Genomic DNA, 17304 nt, shown 5'->3' with positions numbered 1-17304 from the left:
TGATTTATAACTTACGCTAAACAGAAGTCTTGCGGTGTACGTTTTAAATTCAGTAGGGATAAGACGCTGTGACACCTACAGTAGTTTGTTTGAAGCATACTCTACTTGTATCTCCACCTGCAAGACACAAAAAATAAAACCAAAGCACAGCAGGTAAACGTGAAAGAGGGGAACAAAATGCACGATATCCAAGCTTCTTAACACCTGAAATGTGCAGAATATGATCGTTAAACTGAAGTGTATTGTGACCGTACCTTTTAAGAGTCAAATCCTCAACATCATGAACACATTGACACCAAAGGACACCAGTTTCACACTTCAACAAGTCATTTAATCTCCAAAGGGTTGCGCTGACTTTGTCTTTGTTACACACTGCACACGATAACACAATAAAACACCTCGCAACGTACAAGGTTCGTGCAACATCTAGTCTGGCTTCCAGCATTGCGCACACAGTCTCAATATATCAATATATAGGCTGTTCAAATGCTGTCTATGGAATACTGTCGCACAAACATGGTGGCGTGTTTGCAATCTGTAGGGGTTGTTGTTGTTTTTTTTCAGTTTCTCAGCTCCGTTTTAACTCCCTGGAAGAGTTTCAGTCAAAAATGACATCTTGCTGTATGAAAAAAATGAACAATAATTAAAAACAATGATGCTTTTAAAAAGAAAAACTATGAAATCCTTGGTTGAAAGACCATGACACACTTTCCTATGCCAAAAATGGTTTACACAAATATGTGTGGATGCCATTTTGCTTCGTTTTAAGCAGTTATGAAAGCATAAACTTCCTCAACGGATGTCACAATTTGAAAATGATACACAAAAAGTTTACCCAAATGTTGGCTAAACAACTCAAAGCTGACATTTCTTTTTGTGTAAAAGTCATTAATAATCCGTAACTTCACGAGAGAATTCAAAAAACTTTGGCTTGTACTTAAAATAACCGTAATATGGGTGACATTTTTACAATACTATCTCAATACCAATTGGTGTTACATTGGAAAGACATTTCAATGGCAGTGGGATGACACATTGGGAGATCTCAAGCTGCTGTGGGATTCATTGTAAGATGTAATAAACATGTGTGTATACATCTCACTCTCTCTCTATATATATATTCATCATTCTTTTTACGTTTGGTTAAGATATATTACATTTTGTCAACACACTTTTGTCCGTATACATTTATCATAAATTAAAGATTTTCTCATGAAGTCAATAAAAAAAAAACACTTGTAAACACTCAAAGTCTTAAACACACACACACACGCACGCACGCACGCACACATGCACACTATAATGTCTTTTTTCCCCATTAAGTTTGCTTCTTCGTAAAGTGCAAGGCAAGATACAGTAAACTTTGAAATGTACGACATACAACAACGTTCGCGTCTGAAGCTCACGCACTCTCACGCACACCTCGTATGTCTCATAACCCACTGAACTCGGATCGGTACGAACTTGGCACGACACCACTAAAGCCTCTAAGGTGTAGAGCGTAAAGCCGGCACACTATGGATACAGTAGCACAATCCTACCAGAGCTGAACATCTACAACGCCTCACAGTAACCCTATTCCAGAGTTAGCATGGGTTAGTTTGATAAGAAAACATGTAAATAAGTGAGAAGCACTAACCCGTTGTGTGAATGGGGAAAGCAGAGCAAGTTACCAGTTTACAGTGTTGTTTGTTAATACATTTTAGGGTATTTACATTTTTGCTCTCTTAAACAAGAGATCTATGTACATTTCTTCTCTGTCCGTTCAGTATGAAGCTCCTTTCATGTAGCATTTAGCTTAGCGTATGACTAAGCTGTAGAAGCACAGGAAACAGCTAGCCTGGTGCTATTAAATATAGCAAATAATTAAAAAAAAAACTATTACATATTTGTCTCATCTACCTTATGTGTGTATTTACATCTATAGTAAATAAAACGACTTTTAAATAAGCAACTGGCTAAGACATTGGAGGCACCTGCTGCTCATTTTAAATATGCTAGCTAAAACGTTTTGTTAGTACACTAATTTCTCTAACAGCAGTTATTTGGTAGTTAATAAGGTACATTTAACATTTTGGGATTTACTGGAAGGTGTTTTGTAGAATGTATTCCAATAGTTCTAGCTAACTACACTCAGCTAAACTACAGTAGGCTAAGATAAACTAAGCTAGGCTAGGCTAAGCTACACTAAGCTAAACTAGCACTGTCAGCTAAGCTAAGCTAAACTATGCTAGGGTAGGCTACTAAGCTAACTAAGCTAAACTACACTGTCATTAAGCTAAGGTAAACTATGCTAGGGTAGGCTAAGCTAAGTTGAACTAAGCTAAACTACACTAAGATAAACTAGGCTAGGCTAAAATAAACTGGACTAGGCTAAACTACAGTAAGCTAAACTACACTGTCCCTAAGCTAAGGTAAACTAGGCTAGGCTAATGTAAGCTAAGCATGTCTGGGTTGTCTTTACTGAGTGCACAGAGATGAAAAATATATAAATATTCTTATATATCTTTTGATAACACAGCAAATAATACAAATGTCCTAAAATGTATGACCGTTCCTACTGTAAAACCTGGGAATTAGTCGCCTCTAAAGCCCGTAAAAAAACGTCATTATTTTAGACTTTTTCAAACAGCGGCACGTGAAATCATAGCAGAGATTTATGACATCTTATTTGCTATATCATGCCTGAAAAACCACATGAGTGTAAATCAATACACTCAAGATACAGTATTAAGTATTGGCAGGGAATTAAGTTTCTTTTTCCAGCTCAAGAAGTGTTCTCTCCCTCTGGTTAAAAACAAAACGATATTCACACTGCTGGCAAAACAGATATTAAAGTCACTATTTTGAGGCGTCTTCAGCCAAACACTGAGGCGAAGGAAGGCTAAGTATGCATGCAGGGACACACAACAGCAGTAATTGGCATTGATTATATGCACAGTGGCCGAGGAGTTTGTCAAAGAGGGGGAAGCAGCAAAGCCAGGAGTCACAAATTGTTCCATTTTGAAAATAAGATATACAAAAAAATAGATAATATATTCATAGTAGCTTTAACCACAGACGAGGCAAAATCAAGTACTTTTTGTTGACATATACAATCAGGAGTATGGCAAAGTATTATACTGTAATGTTTCCTTGATGCTTCCTCCTTCCACTGGCAAAAAAAAAAATCACTTACTGAGTCATTTCACCTGGTGCTGTACTGAAAAACGTTCTTTAAAAACCAATGGGATGAGCGTGTTTGACACCCACGCGAGTAACTTTGTAAGGCTGATTTCCAGATGAAATGACTCGTACTAAAAGCCTCGGATCACACAAGTCAGACAACAGCCTATTAAGAACCACTTTAGAACCACAACAGCAGAACCTTTGTGAAACCTTATATGATTTATCATTGAACAATATTCACAGGTTAATACAAGTCCACACGAGTACATTCCTCAGTACATTTTTTTTGCAACATTTAAAGATATTCCCCCCCCCCCCCCCCCCACACACACACACACCCCTGTTCAGTAGATGATAAGGTTGAGATGTTTGTTCAGTTTGTTGCCGTTTGAGTTCTCATGGCAGTAGCAACGAGAAATAAATACTCTTTCGAAAGTCTCTCAAAGGCTGTTCGGAAATAAAGTTAGAGAGAGGAAAAAGAATTAGAAGATTGTAACAACTGATAGAAATAAAACAACATGGCTGCACTCGACATGCACGGAGATCACCACGTAAACACAATTCTTTGTCAACAAAAAAAACCCAACGTATGCGAGATCGCTCTCATTTCACGCCTCCCCTCGATCTTAGTTTGATTTGCCGCCGGCCACGTGACGAACGCCGATGGTGGAGCAATGCGATGCAAATCCAGCCCCCTCTTTCAAAATCGATAAATAGAAGAAACAAAACAAAAAAGGAAACAAAACCCCTCCCTGCAGAGCGGAGTGGAAACAAGCAGGGAGGAAGATGCGTAAAAGTTGGGAAGATGGTTTTCCTTTCCTCCCTCGCACCTCTGTCAGGCCACTGGGTATCGCAGTAAGAGGGGAGGAGGACAGGAAGGGGGTGCTCCTCACCCCTGGGTGTCACGATCACAGGGTGGGCAGTGTTTAAGCACCTCAATGCAGGACTTTAATTGCCCGAGGAGTCAGCTTCAACTGCCCCGCCTTTGATTTCCCAATTTCCTGCGGGGGAGAGAGGAACACTAAATGTAAATGCTGAGCTGCTGCGAGTCGGGGTCGGACATTATGAGGAAGAAGAAGAAGAAAAGAAAGGAGGAGGAAGACAAATCATGTGCACAATCCATAAGTACACATCAACATGTTAATCCTGCAGCGCTCAGAACTCAAACTTCGTCCCTAGGAGTAAAAAATGAACTTTTTTGACAAGTGAGAACTAATAGATGGCTGGTTTTTGATTTACGTAAAGACAAATACAAATCAAGATTAGGCCTGGTTCAGATTCAGCAACTCTCTACCTTTTTATTCACAAAAAAGGCTGAGGGAGGACTCCACCTGTGACTGTAGTAGTGTGAAAGTGAAACATCAGAGACAATGGCACGTGATGTGATTGCTAGTACAGTATATAACCCAGGACAATGGTCAAATTATGTCTTTGGAGTCTCCTATATGAGCTGCATACACATGTATGAGTTGTTGACAGCTGTCTTGCAGTACACTGAGGGACAAAAACTACAATGTCTTTTAAAAAAACACCTACAAAGGACTTTAATTAGCAAAGATTTATACAACATCCTGGATCTCATTGTACTGAAACATGTAGACCTAAAATATGCTGTAGCTTTTTAGTCTTAAAAATCAACTAACACAGCTTTAAATCAGAGCTCTGTTCTGCTGTCCTACCTGAGAGGGAGCTGTTGGACTTCTGCTTGTGGAGCTTCTCTCGGTCCTTCTTCACCTTGGGTATGATCTTCAGCTTCATGCTGCTGCTGCTCTTACTGCTGCCCCTCACCGAGTCCTAGACACAGAATAAAGATCATTGTTTACACCCAACTGGAGATAGGTTTGAGGCTTATTAGCTAGAACTGAGCAGCAGCTCGCTAGACGTGTTAAAAACCCATGGATTTCCTCCCACCCCCACACACACACACTGATGGCATCCTCACCTCCTCAGAGCATTGCATGAGCGGACAGATCCAGTGGATGTCGTCCAGCTTGTGGAGCTCGGCGCTGAGGCTGTTCAGGGTCGACCGGAGCTCCTCTTCCTCTGGAGACTCCGACTGAAGGAGAGATCCAAAAAATGCATCAAGATTGTATTCCCTAAATGTGGTTTCCGTGATATTTGATCATCAGGATGGATGGAAAATGCACAATAGCTTGCCATTTATTGAAAAGTACCCTCCGTCTGTTTGAAAATGCTAACATCTGCTCCCATCGGAAGACGATGCACATTTGACACCCGGCGTACATTATGCTAATCCACAGATTTCTCAACAGTAGACATATGTTAGGCTATTACTCTGTCAGCGGTCGAGGCGTAGCCAAATGTGTTTCAAAGTGATTGTGATTTGCCTATTATGCTAATAATTCTGGTTATTTATCTGTCTTTGTCCATTTCTAGAGCTTTATCTTTCATAAAATGATTACCTGAGGCTAAAGAGGCCCTACTTCCAGAACATGGTGCATCACTATGTTACACTAGTGTATCAACACATTGTACTAATAAGCTAAGGGGGCGGGACATCTCTAAGCGGTTGAGCAATCACACAACAGAGCCGCCCAGCTAACCAATCAGAGCAGACTGGGCTCTGGTTTCAGACAGAGGGTGAAAGAGGTGCTGCAGCACAGGCAGTATGAGAAAAATAAAGAGCTTTTTGAACATTAAAGCATGGAGACATGTCCCAGGAAAGGTAAACAATTAGCATAATAAGCATTTAATTATTCAATGTCTTAGATTTACAGAAGATAAAACAAGTGAAATATGAAAATGCAAAGCAGATGATTTGTTTGTCAGGATTTCTGCAGTGGTGCATATTTGCTTTACTGCACATAGGGCTATTGTGAGTAGAAAATGTCCTAAATAGAGCAAACAAGAACCTAGTGAAGACAATAAATAGTCAGCAGGAACTGTAATGTGAGAGGTGGAGGCTTGTATGAGTGCAGAGGTAGAGAATAGACGCAGAAACAAAGACAACAACAGAGTGGAGACGAGGATGAAATTGAAGAGGTGTACCAGTAGTTTTCCATCCAGCAGCATCCTGGTCTCCGCCTGCAGGACTTTACTGCTGTTCACGATTTCCACCGCCGTGCTGCGACTCAAACCCTGAGAAAACAAATCAATTGCTTGATTTTTTATATATTCTATAAACTAAAATATCAGACAGGTCATCTAAATAAAGTCACATTTTCTACATTTCTGTTTTGTTGTTCACAGGTTTTAAAGATTTTACTTCAACAGGAAACGTTTTAAATGTAGTATTTAAAATAAAATAAAAACTGCAACCTTCAATTAAAGACTGGATTATGTGGAAAGAATAAAGACATGTACAAATATTTTTAAAATCTATATATCATCATCAAGCAAAAAGGGACATTTGATTTCCTAATATTTAACACTTTAAGTCTCTTTTCATTTGGAACGGAAAAGCCAGCCTTGTCTCGAAATCAACATCACTGATGGTTGCAAAATGACCAGCCTGTACACTGACCATCAACCACATGTTTCATTATCATATCTGCTCCCCCCCCCCCGTTACCTCAGGGCTGGACAGTTTGGCCTCGGTGAGCACCGCCGCCGTGGCGTTGACGGCATGAGCCAGCTCCTGCTCCACCAGCTTGTGGGTCTTGGCAGCTTCACGGATTCTACGAGGAGGGAGGAAATCATAGCGTTCAGAGGGCTGTGATTATTATTTCAACCATCTGAATTATAGTGATCACTCGACGAGGCAAAAAGCCTGCTTCCTTTCTCCAGTTTTATTCCTAGTAAGGGACGTTTGTAGGGAGTGTTGTTGTGGATTTAAAGGCAGAGGGTTGTGTGTGCTGTCTTGGATATAAAGCTCCTAGAGGCTAATGTGTGTTTGTAGATCTAAAACTTAGCCAACATACATGTGATACACAAAACTAAGTTGAGTTGAATTACTCACTTTTTCAAGTATGAGTCATCACCTGCGCTCCAAATATCTCCACCTAGGTTTCAAATTGCTCCGTTTTCTCAATTGAAACTTAATACCCATATCATTCTTCTCAAGTTGGCAGTGTGGGAATAGCTCACATTTTATTGTGCTCTCAAATTCTCCTTTTCAAATCCTTTTATCAACCCACTTTATGATTATAGACCTTAAACGTAAAGACCTCAGAGGGACACAAAAGTACGAAGAAGAGGAGTAAAAATGTCTCATCGGTGCAGAGGAGAAACACGTAGCCAATAAGTGAGATGATTGCAGCGGGGGTAAAGAAATCCCTAAATGTGGAGCAACATTTATTGCTTCTCCGCTTTAATCCAGAACATATTCCCAGCATCAAATATACAACAAATCAGTCACATTATACTCTCTCCTATTTAAAACAACTGCTATTTGCATTCAGAAATGACATTTAAATACTAATTCTGTTCTTTTGTTCTGTGCTAAGCTACCGTCAATCGAAGCACTTCTATTCTTCTAAATCTATTCATTATTTATCTATTTATTTCAATACTCTATTTATTTATTGATATTTCTGTTTGTGAACACAAAGCAGAAGTCTTATTGTCATGACTTTTAGATCACAAACAGACATTTTCAAATCCAAAACACCAGTGAAAGTCGATGGAAATCTCCTCACTTGTTAATGAGCGTGTCGGCCACGATGCCCAGCTGCTGCACCTGAGCGCACTCCTCCTCCGTCAGGTACTCCATGGACTGCTGCGAGTTAAGGCGGGGTCTGCTGTCTCGGTAGCTGTCAATCTTCCTCTTGTCCTCCCACGACTTCAGGGTGCTCTCGAACGCCTGGAGGTACAAAATAAGTAATTTACTACCTTTGATTACTCCTTTCAACACTGAGACAAGCACATGTGTGGCAGCCTGCAACCAATCTCTGAAAGACCGAACTTGAAGAATAGAAATTGAATTCAAGAGCCGGCTGACAGCTGCTCCTTGGTGTTGTGTTGGGGAAGACAGAAATTGGAAACTGAAGGAGACTCAAGAACAGGTAAAAGTGTACCAGTAAACACAGGTGCATTTTACCCAGGGTTTCTTGAGTGACTCACAAGGGAAACACTATGTTTTTAGCTGTAAATCTGAAGAAAATAGTGTTTGTTACGTCCGTAATTTAGCCACCTCGGTAAATTCCAGCAGGGACACTGAAACACAACTGTCACCACTGAATAAAAGCCACGTTCAGGAAGATAAAAAACCAGTGAGAAAAATCACTCCTCTCTCTTTCCCTGCAGTCCTTAAGGAGAGAAACCATGGAAACTAACTGCCCAAAAGTGCTTTGGCTCAAGAGAGCTCTCAAACGGATCGAGCAGCGGGAAGAGAGAGAGCAAACACAGCGGCTAGGAGTTTGATTTAAGAAATCCCAAAATAGAAAAAGAGTCAACAACACAGGGCAGAGAGCAGGAGCTGAGAGTGGATGTTTCCGCTGAGATATTTATGAAAGGACGATGATTACAAGTTAATGCTGTTTCCTGGATGCATATAGTAGACATGCACATCAGAGCTGCAGTGATTGACAGGAATGTAACTATCATTTAGTCATTTCTCAAACGGCAGAAAATTATGTTTTTTAGCCTCTCAAATATGCAGATGTCCTCCTTTTCTCTGTTTTATATCACATTAAACTGAATATATTACGGATTTAGTGAAAAACATTAAGATTTTAAGACATAACCTTGGACTTTGAGACACTTGGCTGTCATTTCTTTACTATTGTCTGTGATTTTTCAGTACAAAAGTGCATACAACTTTAAAAGATAATTCATAATTGGGTTGGACTTTACTCTGTCTCTGGTGAGCATCTGTGCCCGGTTCTTGTGGGTGATCTCCACGATGCCCGGCGGCTGGATCCACGCCTCCCCGTCCACCTGCACCGGGACGCCCTCCTCCCCCAGGATGGTGATCTTCACCTGGCGGCACTGAGGAGCAACAGGGCAGAACACCGCAGCTGTCAGACCCCTGGATCTCTCTTCACTTGTGCTGTATTGCAATATGTATTTGGAGCATGTCTAAGGTGTTTGTTGAACATTTAGATGGACTAAAGCCTGTCAGACAATATTTAGTTGTGACAGAAGGGGAACAACCATTACCTGTGCGATGCGGTGGTGCTGCAGGTTGATGACTCTGGACATGGCCATCTGCATGCTGCCGAACACCGCCACCACCTCCAGCTTCTTATCATCGAATGACGGAGCGCCGAAGTTCTGGACATAAGGAACGAGTACAACATTTTAAATTCATGTAGCTTTGCATACAACACAGTTTCTTTGCGGGATGCGTCTTCCTGCTCACATTGTCCTCCTTGGTGCCGCCCCAGAAGTTAATGCCGCCTGCATAGCTGGGGATGTTGAGCACAGCCAAGCCCTGCAGACTCGGCAGAGACATGGGGACACCGTCACACTGAAGAGACAGAGAGAAGAGGTTAAAAAAAAGGAGGAAAAACATAGGAAAATCACCAGAAAATACTCCTCATTCTCAGCCTGTCTGACCTCCAGCTGAACCCGCTGCTCCAGGTTCTTGTACGTCTTCTGGACCAGCTCTTTGGTCCCCAGGACGCCATACCACATCATGTTCTTGGTGCGACTGCTGCAGAGCGAGACGGGAGGAAGTACCAATTAACACTAGAAGACAAACTTTTACATTTGGCAAAGAACAAACAGGTTTAATAAAATTAGAATTTCTGTTTATGCAGACGACTCGATGCTATATGTGTCTAACCCTGTTCCATGTTTAACCACCTAAGAATGTGACTCAACAAAGCAGCTTTTTGTGTCTCCGTGTCTTCATACCTGCATTTCTTCGGGTGCTCGTCCCTCTTGTTGTTGAACTCGAGGGAGATCTTGGCGTCCAGGCCGATGCCGAAATAGTTGTTCATCACACACTTCTCTGAGCATTGTCTGCAGGAAGGGAACATATGTGGTCTAATAAAGTGTGGAAATAACAAAGCCATCCAAGAGCACATTATTCAATATGTGAAGCAAACCAGATGAGCACACACACAGACTTACACAGTGTCCTCGCTGAAGGTGACCGTGTGGACGCTCTCTGGTTTCTCAAGGACAATGGGGGAGGTGGGACTCAAGCTTCCTGGACCTGGAGAGAGGAACAAATGGTCATTTTCAAAATAAAAGTCCAAAAATAGTGAAGAATTTCCCTCTAAAATTGGGAGAATGAGTGTTTTTTTGGACAAATAGCAGCCAAGTTGTACAAAAAGTAGTTATCCAAGAAAGTATGATCCTTTTCCGACAAAATGCTTCTCCAAAATGTACAATTGTGCATTTTCTTGTTCATCTCCGCTGAGTTGAAACCAAAGAGACACTTACGTGGCTCGGCGTCCTTCAGCTCCTCGCTGTTCTCCCGTTTGATGGAGGAAGAGGACGACATCCTCTGGACCTGCGTGTGTCGGTTCTGCTCGTCCACCACTAAAAACGACGAGTCCGTGAACTTTAAATAAATCTCTCCAGACGTGACTGTGTGTGTCAGGGTGAGATGGAAAGAAAAAGAGGCCTTACTGGTACCTTTCTCCGCCTGCTCGATGATCTGCCTCAGGGCTTTCTTCAGGCTGTTGGCCCGGAGCATCAGCTGCTCCTTGGACCGGTACGTTTTCCCCTCTGATCCCGACTCACCGCCGCTCTCGATCGGGCTCGAGTCGCCGCTCTCCTGGCTCGGCACAGAACCTGCTGGCACCACCTGGATTTCACAGGAAACACCTTCAAGCTGTAGTCAAACAACATCTTTCAAATACGTCCCAGTACGGTTCTGTTTGGTGACGGTTCTGTTTAATTCCTGGTGTTTTTTAAAGATTCTAAGAGCAGTGGGAGCCCTGCAGCACTTGCATATCATCACTACAGCAGCAGAAAATGCTCCCTCACTGCTCTTTCCTTACTCGTCAACTATCGAGTGATGCTCGGTGCAAAGCTCTTATTTCCCTGCTGTTACTTGTTTATTGAAAAGGAGGCTGAGAGATGCTTTACTTCTCCAAGACATCAATTTGTGAATGAAAGACTCCAATGAGAGCAGAGACACAAAAAGCATCGAGCCGTTTTTTTCTTATAGCTCCTATGAGGACTCTTAAGATGTCTAAAAAAAGAAAGCTATTTTCTAGTACTCCTCGTGTTGAATGGGGGGGAGTTAAAAGCTCGCCGGAGGAACATTTTCAATCCTGAGTATCTCCGAAATGTAATGTGTAAGTCAAGTCTTGAACTTCTTCCTCATCCTGTGGAGATGAAGATATCTGGAAGCTAAATTTGGGGCTTATTGATCAGCCTTACGTAGGACCAATGATGCCAAAGTCATTTGAGGATGAACAGAGTTTAATAACACACGAAAACATGTTCAATCAAATGCACTAAAACACCAGTAAAAGCTGAAATAAGGACAACATTCCTCCTGTTTTACGTTGCAAAATATATCTTCTTTCTCCACTTTCAAGTAATCTCGAGAACCCTTAAACATGGACAACGTTTTAAAAAGATCATCCATTAAGTTGAAACTTGCATTATCTTATTTTTAAAAAAGCAGGTTTTGTGTGACCCTTTTTTTGTCTCACTTTCACAGGCTTGTTTGAGTGCACAACACACACACACACACACACACACACACACACACACAGCCACACACACACACACACACACACACACACACACACACACACACACACACACACACACACACACACAGGGTGGTGTTGTTACCTGAGCCTCCGCCTCCTCGCTTAAGGCCTTGACGAGGGAATCGAGCTTCTCATTCAGCAATGAGCACTGGGACAGAGAGAGACACACAAAGACTGTTAATTGAGAGACAAATCCTTTTATCAATTAGCATATTTACTGAGCGGATGGACTCATTGTTGACCAAAAAATGGGGTTACATCCCCCAAAACCCCAGTTTAACTCCTATAGGAATATCTCTGATGCTTTGCAACTCTAGTTTTGATTTATCTTGTATAGTTTTTAGCCATCTAGTCTTAATTCCAGTGTACACTAAAATCTGAAAATGTGGGGAACGACTGAAAATGTTAACAATGTGAAAAAGAAAAAGTGACTATTTCTATCTGACTCTGTAGTTAGTACACACAAACACACACCTACACGGCCCACTCCTTACAGCTACAGTTACACAAGCTCTTACATAATCACACACACACCTTCTTTGCCATGGCGTCTGCCTCCTCCTTATTCTCCGTGGCTCTCTCGTACGCCTTCCCCACCTCCGCCACAAAATCATTCACCGTCCCACACAGGAACCTGAGGGAGGGGTGAGGGTCAACATGACGAAATGTTTATAAAATGCAACAGCATCAGCAGGGTAGCATGTTTCAGACTCGGTGACTCATGGTGCAGCACACTGTGTTTGAAGATTGCACACAACACAAACACACACACACACACACACACACACACACACACACACACAATCTTGTTTCATTATCGCCTACCTGCCTGTCATGCGTCGCCTCCACACACACTCTGTATTTACTCACAGCTGTTACATGCAGCGATGTGAGGGAGGCTTGTTTAAACTCATGCTTTTTGCCAGATCCTGTTAAACGCTGCACAAAAACCACCGATCCAAATCATTCAGCTTATCCTCATTCTTCTTACGTTCAATTTGAGACGTATTGGGGAATTACAGATGTACAGATGATTGCACACTGGATTGGGCTCAAGGCCGCTTCTGAAGGCATGTCCTTGGACTTTGTTTGCTGATTAGTGTGCAAAGGTCTCTTCAACTCCACGCTGCAGGAGCTCAAATGAATCACGTCTTTGTTTCAGAGCGTGGCGGGATGATGTTAGAAAAGATAAAGGGCATTATGCCAATTTATTTTGGTTGTTAACTATGTTGAGTAATTATTCTACCTTAAAATGTGTTTAAAATGTCCTTTAACAACAGATATTTGTCCTCCTTATTCATCTCACTTACTCGATTTTATTACCTCAACAAAAATCCATCTCTAGTTCGAGCTGAGGAGAAAGACGATAGGACATTTTAAGTATGTCCTCGGCTTGATATAGACTTTGCTTTCAAGTTAGAGGAACATGTCAGGAAAGCTTTCAAAATGGTGCAAAAAACTACTTGAAATGGTCCTAAAAATGGTGATTAACAGTGTGAAAAAATGAAGCAAAACAGTGCTAAAACTAGTGCTAAAACTAGTGCTAAAACTAGTGCTAAGTATGCTGCTAAGTATGGTGCTAAAAATGGTGCTAAAACTAGTGCTAAGTATGCTGCTAAGTATGGTGCTGAAAACGATGCTAATTTTTTTTAAAATGGTGCTAAACTTTTCTAACACTAGTGTTTTATATACTTGGTTTGTCTTACATTTATCAGCTGGATAACAAAAAAAACTGGCCTGTTTTAATAAAGCTTTGCAGGAAGGTGATGCATTTTGAGGCGATAGCGAATCATAGGATGCTTTATTTTTCACTCAACTTCCCTTCTAGCTGTCCAGCGTGACCCTGTTGTGTCAGTAACAGATCATTGTTAGCGGTAAAAGCGAACCATTAGACCCTGACAGCAGGCCTTGCTTTACTTAATGTGCCTTTAGTGTGTTTGCTGGCAGGAAGACAACACATTTATTACAGGGAACTGGAGGAGAACAGTCAGTATATATATCACACACACACTGTAAACAGACCTTCACCAACGCGAGCAAATCAACTCTTTTAAACTTCCATTCAAAGTGAGTTGAAATACCCTTTTTTTACATTAGGATAAAATGTGCTTCGAGTGCATCATCCAGTCCCTGAAGAGTCTTAAAGCCGGGCAGCAGGTCTCCGCTACGATCAGTTTAAAAACACACACGGTGCGATGGAGGGAAGTGCTCTGTAACGACCGCTGGACTCGTCCCAGAGGAAGAGCAATACTAATGCACTGAGGATGACCCTCAAATACTGAGTCATGCCTCTCTCTCACTTACAGCTGGACAGCATTTACTGTCCCCTCCATGTGTGTGTGTGTTTGTCCTCAGGGAGCAACAAAATCAATACTCATTTTCCAGACACACACTTGTCCCTTCTCTATCCCCCCCCCCCCCCCCCAACTTTAATCCCAACGTCTTCCTGCTACTAGTTCCCTGCTTTCTGATTCGTGGCACGTACTTGGCCGAGGAAATGACGTCGCTGTGTTTGTCCGAGTCCAGGATCTTGGCGAGGTGGGAGGCCACGGAGTCTGCATACTGAGTGATGTGGACCTGAGAGAGACAGAGACGGCAGACTCAGAAAGAGAGGCGTGGAGGTTTGTTCCTGAGAGGATGTGAGACAGTAAAACCTCAAGTAGGGAGGATTTCTTCTGAGCAAGCCTTGGCCTTTTCATCAGCATTATTTTTGGTCATGTGACATTTGAAGGCTGGATATAAATAAATCTAGTTAAACACGCTGTCCTTTTACTCACAGCTTTTTCACACTTAGAGTAGCAGTCCAGCAAGTTACTGTGCTCACATGTAGTACTTTCTACATTTTCAAGCTGCTTAAAAGCCGTCTGCTGAACTTTAAAGACCTTTAAAACCAGTATACGGTTTAATTATGGGATTTAGATCAACCCAAAACATATTGTCTTACAGTTTAGGGCTGAAAACTAGGTTTAATGTTGTAGGAAAAAGTCCTAAACCCCCCGTATGTTATTGTGTCGTTAAGGAACAGGACGGACTACAGCTAATTATGTAAGCTTAGTTCATCGATAATTAAATGCATTTTGTTAAACAAGAGCAATACAGTTAAATTATTTGATTAAATGGTAGGTATTGTTTTTGGTCTAAGGTTGTAGAGTGCTATCCTGTTTATGTGCAGAAACATTTATATATATATATAACAATTTTAACCTTTAATTTATGAGATTCATTGGTCATTTGAAAACGTCAAATAAAGACAGATTAGTCTAAGTCAATATAGCCTACTTTGTCAGCCAAAAAAAAAACCTTTTAACTAATTGACACATGACTGATGAGATCCTTAACACTGGAAGATCATTAATTCAGGATGTTTTAACTAAATGATCCACTAAAGCAATGAAGTGGAGAGAAAGTGGCTATGAAAGTGCATTATCCTGCTGTAATAAAAGCCCTTCAATACCAGAAAGAGAGTTTTGAAGAAGCTTAAATCTAAACTCAGAGCAGCTCTTAGTATCTACACCCCTCCCCTGCTTCAGGTCTGATTGCTTCGGCTGCCAGCTGCCGGTTTCAATTGATCCTCAGTGGATGTTTTCCAAATTCTTTTCTTGGAGCCAGGGAGATAAGTTAATTTATGGACACCATCTGTCAAAAAGCAGACAGCTTCCTGAAAGTAATTTACCTGCAGGGGAGAGTCGAGGCTGTCGTCTTCCTTCACCGTCGGGGTGCGCTTGGTGCTGGTGGGCACCTCGTACGTCATCACACTCCATCTGAAAACAAACATACACCTCTGTCAATGTCAGAGTATAAACTTCATCATCAGATTATCAGATCCAGATCGGGGGGGGGGGGGGGGAGACACAGGGAATCCAGAAATGCAACTGGTGCAAAACTGTACTAAATTAGGGCTAAATTGAACTAGAAATGTTGCTAAATGGCATTAAAAAAAGTGCTGGCTGCTTCTAAAAACATTGCTTAAACTTAGCAAAGAACGGTGCTAAATAGTGTCAAAAAGGGTGATAAAAAACTGCTTAAAACAGTGCCAAGCGGTTGTGACCCTCCTCCCTCTCCGCCTCTGGTCCTACCGGTCCAGCATCTTGGTGGTGGCTCTCTCCAGCTTCTCCAGGATCTGCAGCAGCTGAGCGTCGTCGTCACAGAGCCCCCCCCAGCCCAGCACGCGAGCCAGGTCGTTCCCCGTGCCCAGAGGCAGCACGCCCAGCTGGCACTGCAACGTAAAACAACGTGTCATCTGCAAACCAACGGATCCTTTCCAACCCAACATCCGAGCTGGATTAAGTGCTGTGGTGAGAGAGTCAGGTCGGATCTTAAGTAAAAGTAACAGACATCACGCTTGGTAACCCTCGAATTTAACAAATGACTTTCTTTAACCAACTATGACCTTAAATTACTCAAACCTTTTGACACGGCACTTCCCAAATTAAAACGATGTTATCCGTCATGGCATTTATTCAGTCAGATTAAATCCATGACATTAATTAATTAGATGAGGTTATCAGTGTATCATTGGTAGTGAGGCCTCACCTGCCCTCACTGTCCTCTCTATCTATTTGTATCTAAATACCTCCTTATTGGCTTGAAGATAATACTTACTCGCCACTGCTCCAATTTCAGGTTTAAGGACAGCAAGTTCTGTCGTGCTTTAGTTCTGGTGTTTTTTTTTGTCATCAACATAATGCTGCTTTCTCTTGCCGTGTTTTCCATCGTTACCCGACTATTATATCACCATCCCCTCCTCCTCCTCCTCCTCCTCCAACTCCACCTCGATGCACTCACCTGTTTATGGAGGTTGAGTTTATCCAGCTCTGAGAGCACCCAGCCCACGCTGCCGTCTCCTCCGCACACCAGGATACGAAACGTCACAAACTTCTGGAAAAGGCGCAGGCTGAGGGGAGGAGAGCGTGGGACGGGAGGGAGGACGAGGACGAGGAGCACACAGTGTGAAGAAGTACATGTCATGAAAAGGCAGCAAAATTACAGCATGCATTAAACCAGGACTACACACTCCCACCACCGAGGCATCAAGCGGAATAAAAAAAAGCTTCTTTTTGCATTATTTATAAAAGGGATTTCACTGGTTTTGTACCCGAGCTCTGGTCCCCCGTTCATCAGGTCAAAGACTTGAGCCGGGTTGAGGAGCTGCTTGAATTTGCGGAGGAACTTCACCCCCTGGTTGTCTCCGCTTTTAGAGTTAACGAGGACCAGCAGAGGGCTGGAGCACGACGCTGAGGTGGCGTTCCAGAAGCCTGAAGGAGAACGGATCGTAAAAGAATAACGAAGGTTTAAATAGTAAAGAAATTAGAGGAAAGAAAGTCTACCTTTCTTAATTTTTGTGACTCATTTTGATATGCATAAAATGTAGAAATAAGACAAATGCTGCCCTCAGTACTTTAAAAATGTTGTAAATGCTTAAATATAAAAGGTTTATATAAATAGTTTTGTGTTTTCTCCATCAGAAAAGTAAGGATTATTGATGCAGAGGGTGTGACTTTGCCCCTTTTTCGACCTTTGCACATAAAATTGACCCCACTAGAGAGTGACAAGT

At 42.0% G+C, this 17304-nt stretch overlaps 1 protein-coding gene across 3 annotated transcripts in view; it reads right to left on the bottom strand.

The window, feature by feature from the left end:
- Positions 1 to 3034: 3034 nt before the first annotated feature.
- The window catches only part of si:dkey-172j4.3 (diacylglycerol kinase delta), a 53225-nt gene continuing 38955 nt past the window's right edge, over positions 3035 to 17304 (bottom strand). For 2 of the 3 annotated variants that reach the window (XM_063900738.1, XM_063900740.1), the window contains 21 exons: positions 16846 to 17005; positions 16536 to 16644; positions 15827 to 15966; positions 15424 to 15511; positions 14236 to 14327; positions 12285 to 12384; positions 11833 to 11898; positions 10651 to 10828; positions 10462 to 10560; positions 10147 to 10231; positions 9928 to 10035; positions 9628 to 9724; positions 9431 to 9538; positions 9229 to 9342; positions 8923 to 9057; positions 7767 to 7930; positions 6701 to 6806; positions 6178 to 6267; positions 5111 to 5224; positions 4848 to 4962; positions 3035 to 4169 (listed from right to left, as the gene is read on the bottom strand). In XM_063900738.1, the coding sequence (XP_063756808.1) occupies positions 4117 to 4169; positions 4848 to 4962; positions 5111 to 5224; positions 6178 to 6267; positions 6701 to 6806; positions 7767 to 7930; positions 8923 to 9057; positions 9229 to 9342; positions 9431 to 9538; positions 9628 to 9724; positions 9928 to 10035; positions 10147 to 10231; positions 10462 to 10560; positions 10651 to 10828; positions 11833 to 11898; positions 12285 to 12384; positions 14236 to 14327; positions 15424 to 15511; positions 15827 to 15966; positions 16536 to 16644; positions 16846 to 17005 (2321 nt within the window). In that variant the 3' untranslated portion in view covers positions 3035 to 4116. The remainder of the gene's footprint in view (positions 4170 to 4847; positions 4963 to 5110; positions 5225 to 6177; positions 6268 to 6700; positions 6807 to 7766; positions 7931 to 8922; positions 9058 to 9228; positions 9343 to 9430; positions 9539 to 9627; positions 9725 to 9927; positions 10036 to 10146; positions 10232 to 10461; positions 10561 to 10650; positions 10829 to 11832; positions 11899 to 12284; positions 12385 to 14235; positions 14328 to 15423; positions 15512 to 15826; positions 15967 to 16535; positions 16645 to 16845; positions 17006 to 17304) is intronic. The other variant, XM_063900739.1, reaches the window with a different exon arrangement.

The sequence above is a fragment of the Eleginops maclovinus genome, chromosome 14 (assembly GCF_036324505.1).
Source record: "Eleginops maclovinus isolate JMC-PN-2008 ecotype Puerto Natales chromosome 14, JC_Emac_rtc_rv5, whole genome shotgun sequence".
Taxonomy (NCBI): domain Eukaryota; kingdom Metazoa; phylum Chordata; class Actinopteri; order Perciformes; family Eleginopidae; genus Eleginops; species Eleginops maclovinus.
Note: the sequence above shows the minus strand (reverse complement) of the source record. Positions and strands in the feature narration are given on the sequence as shown.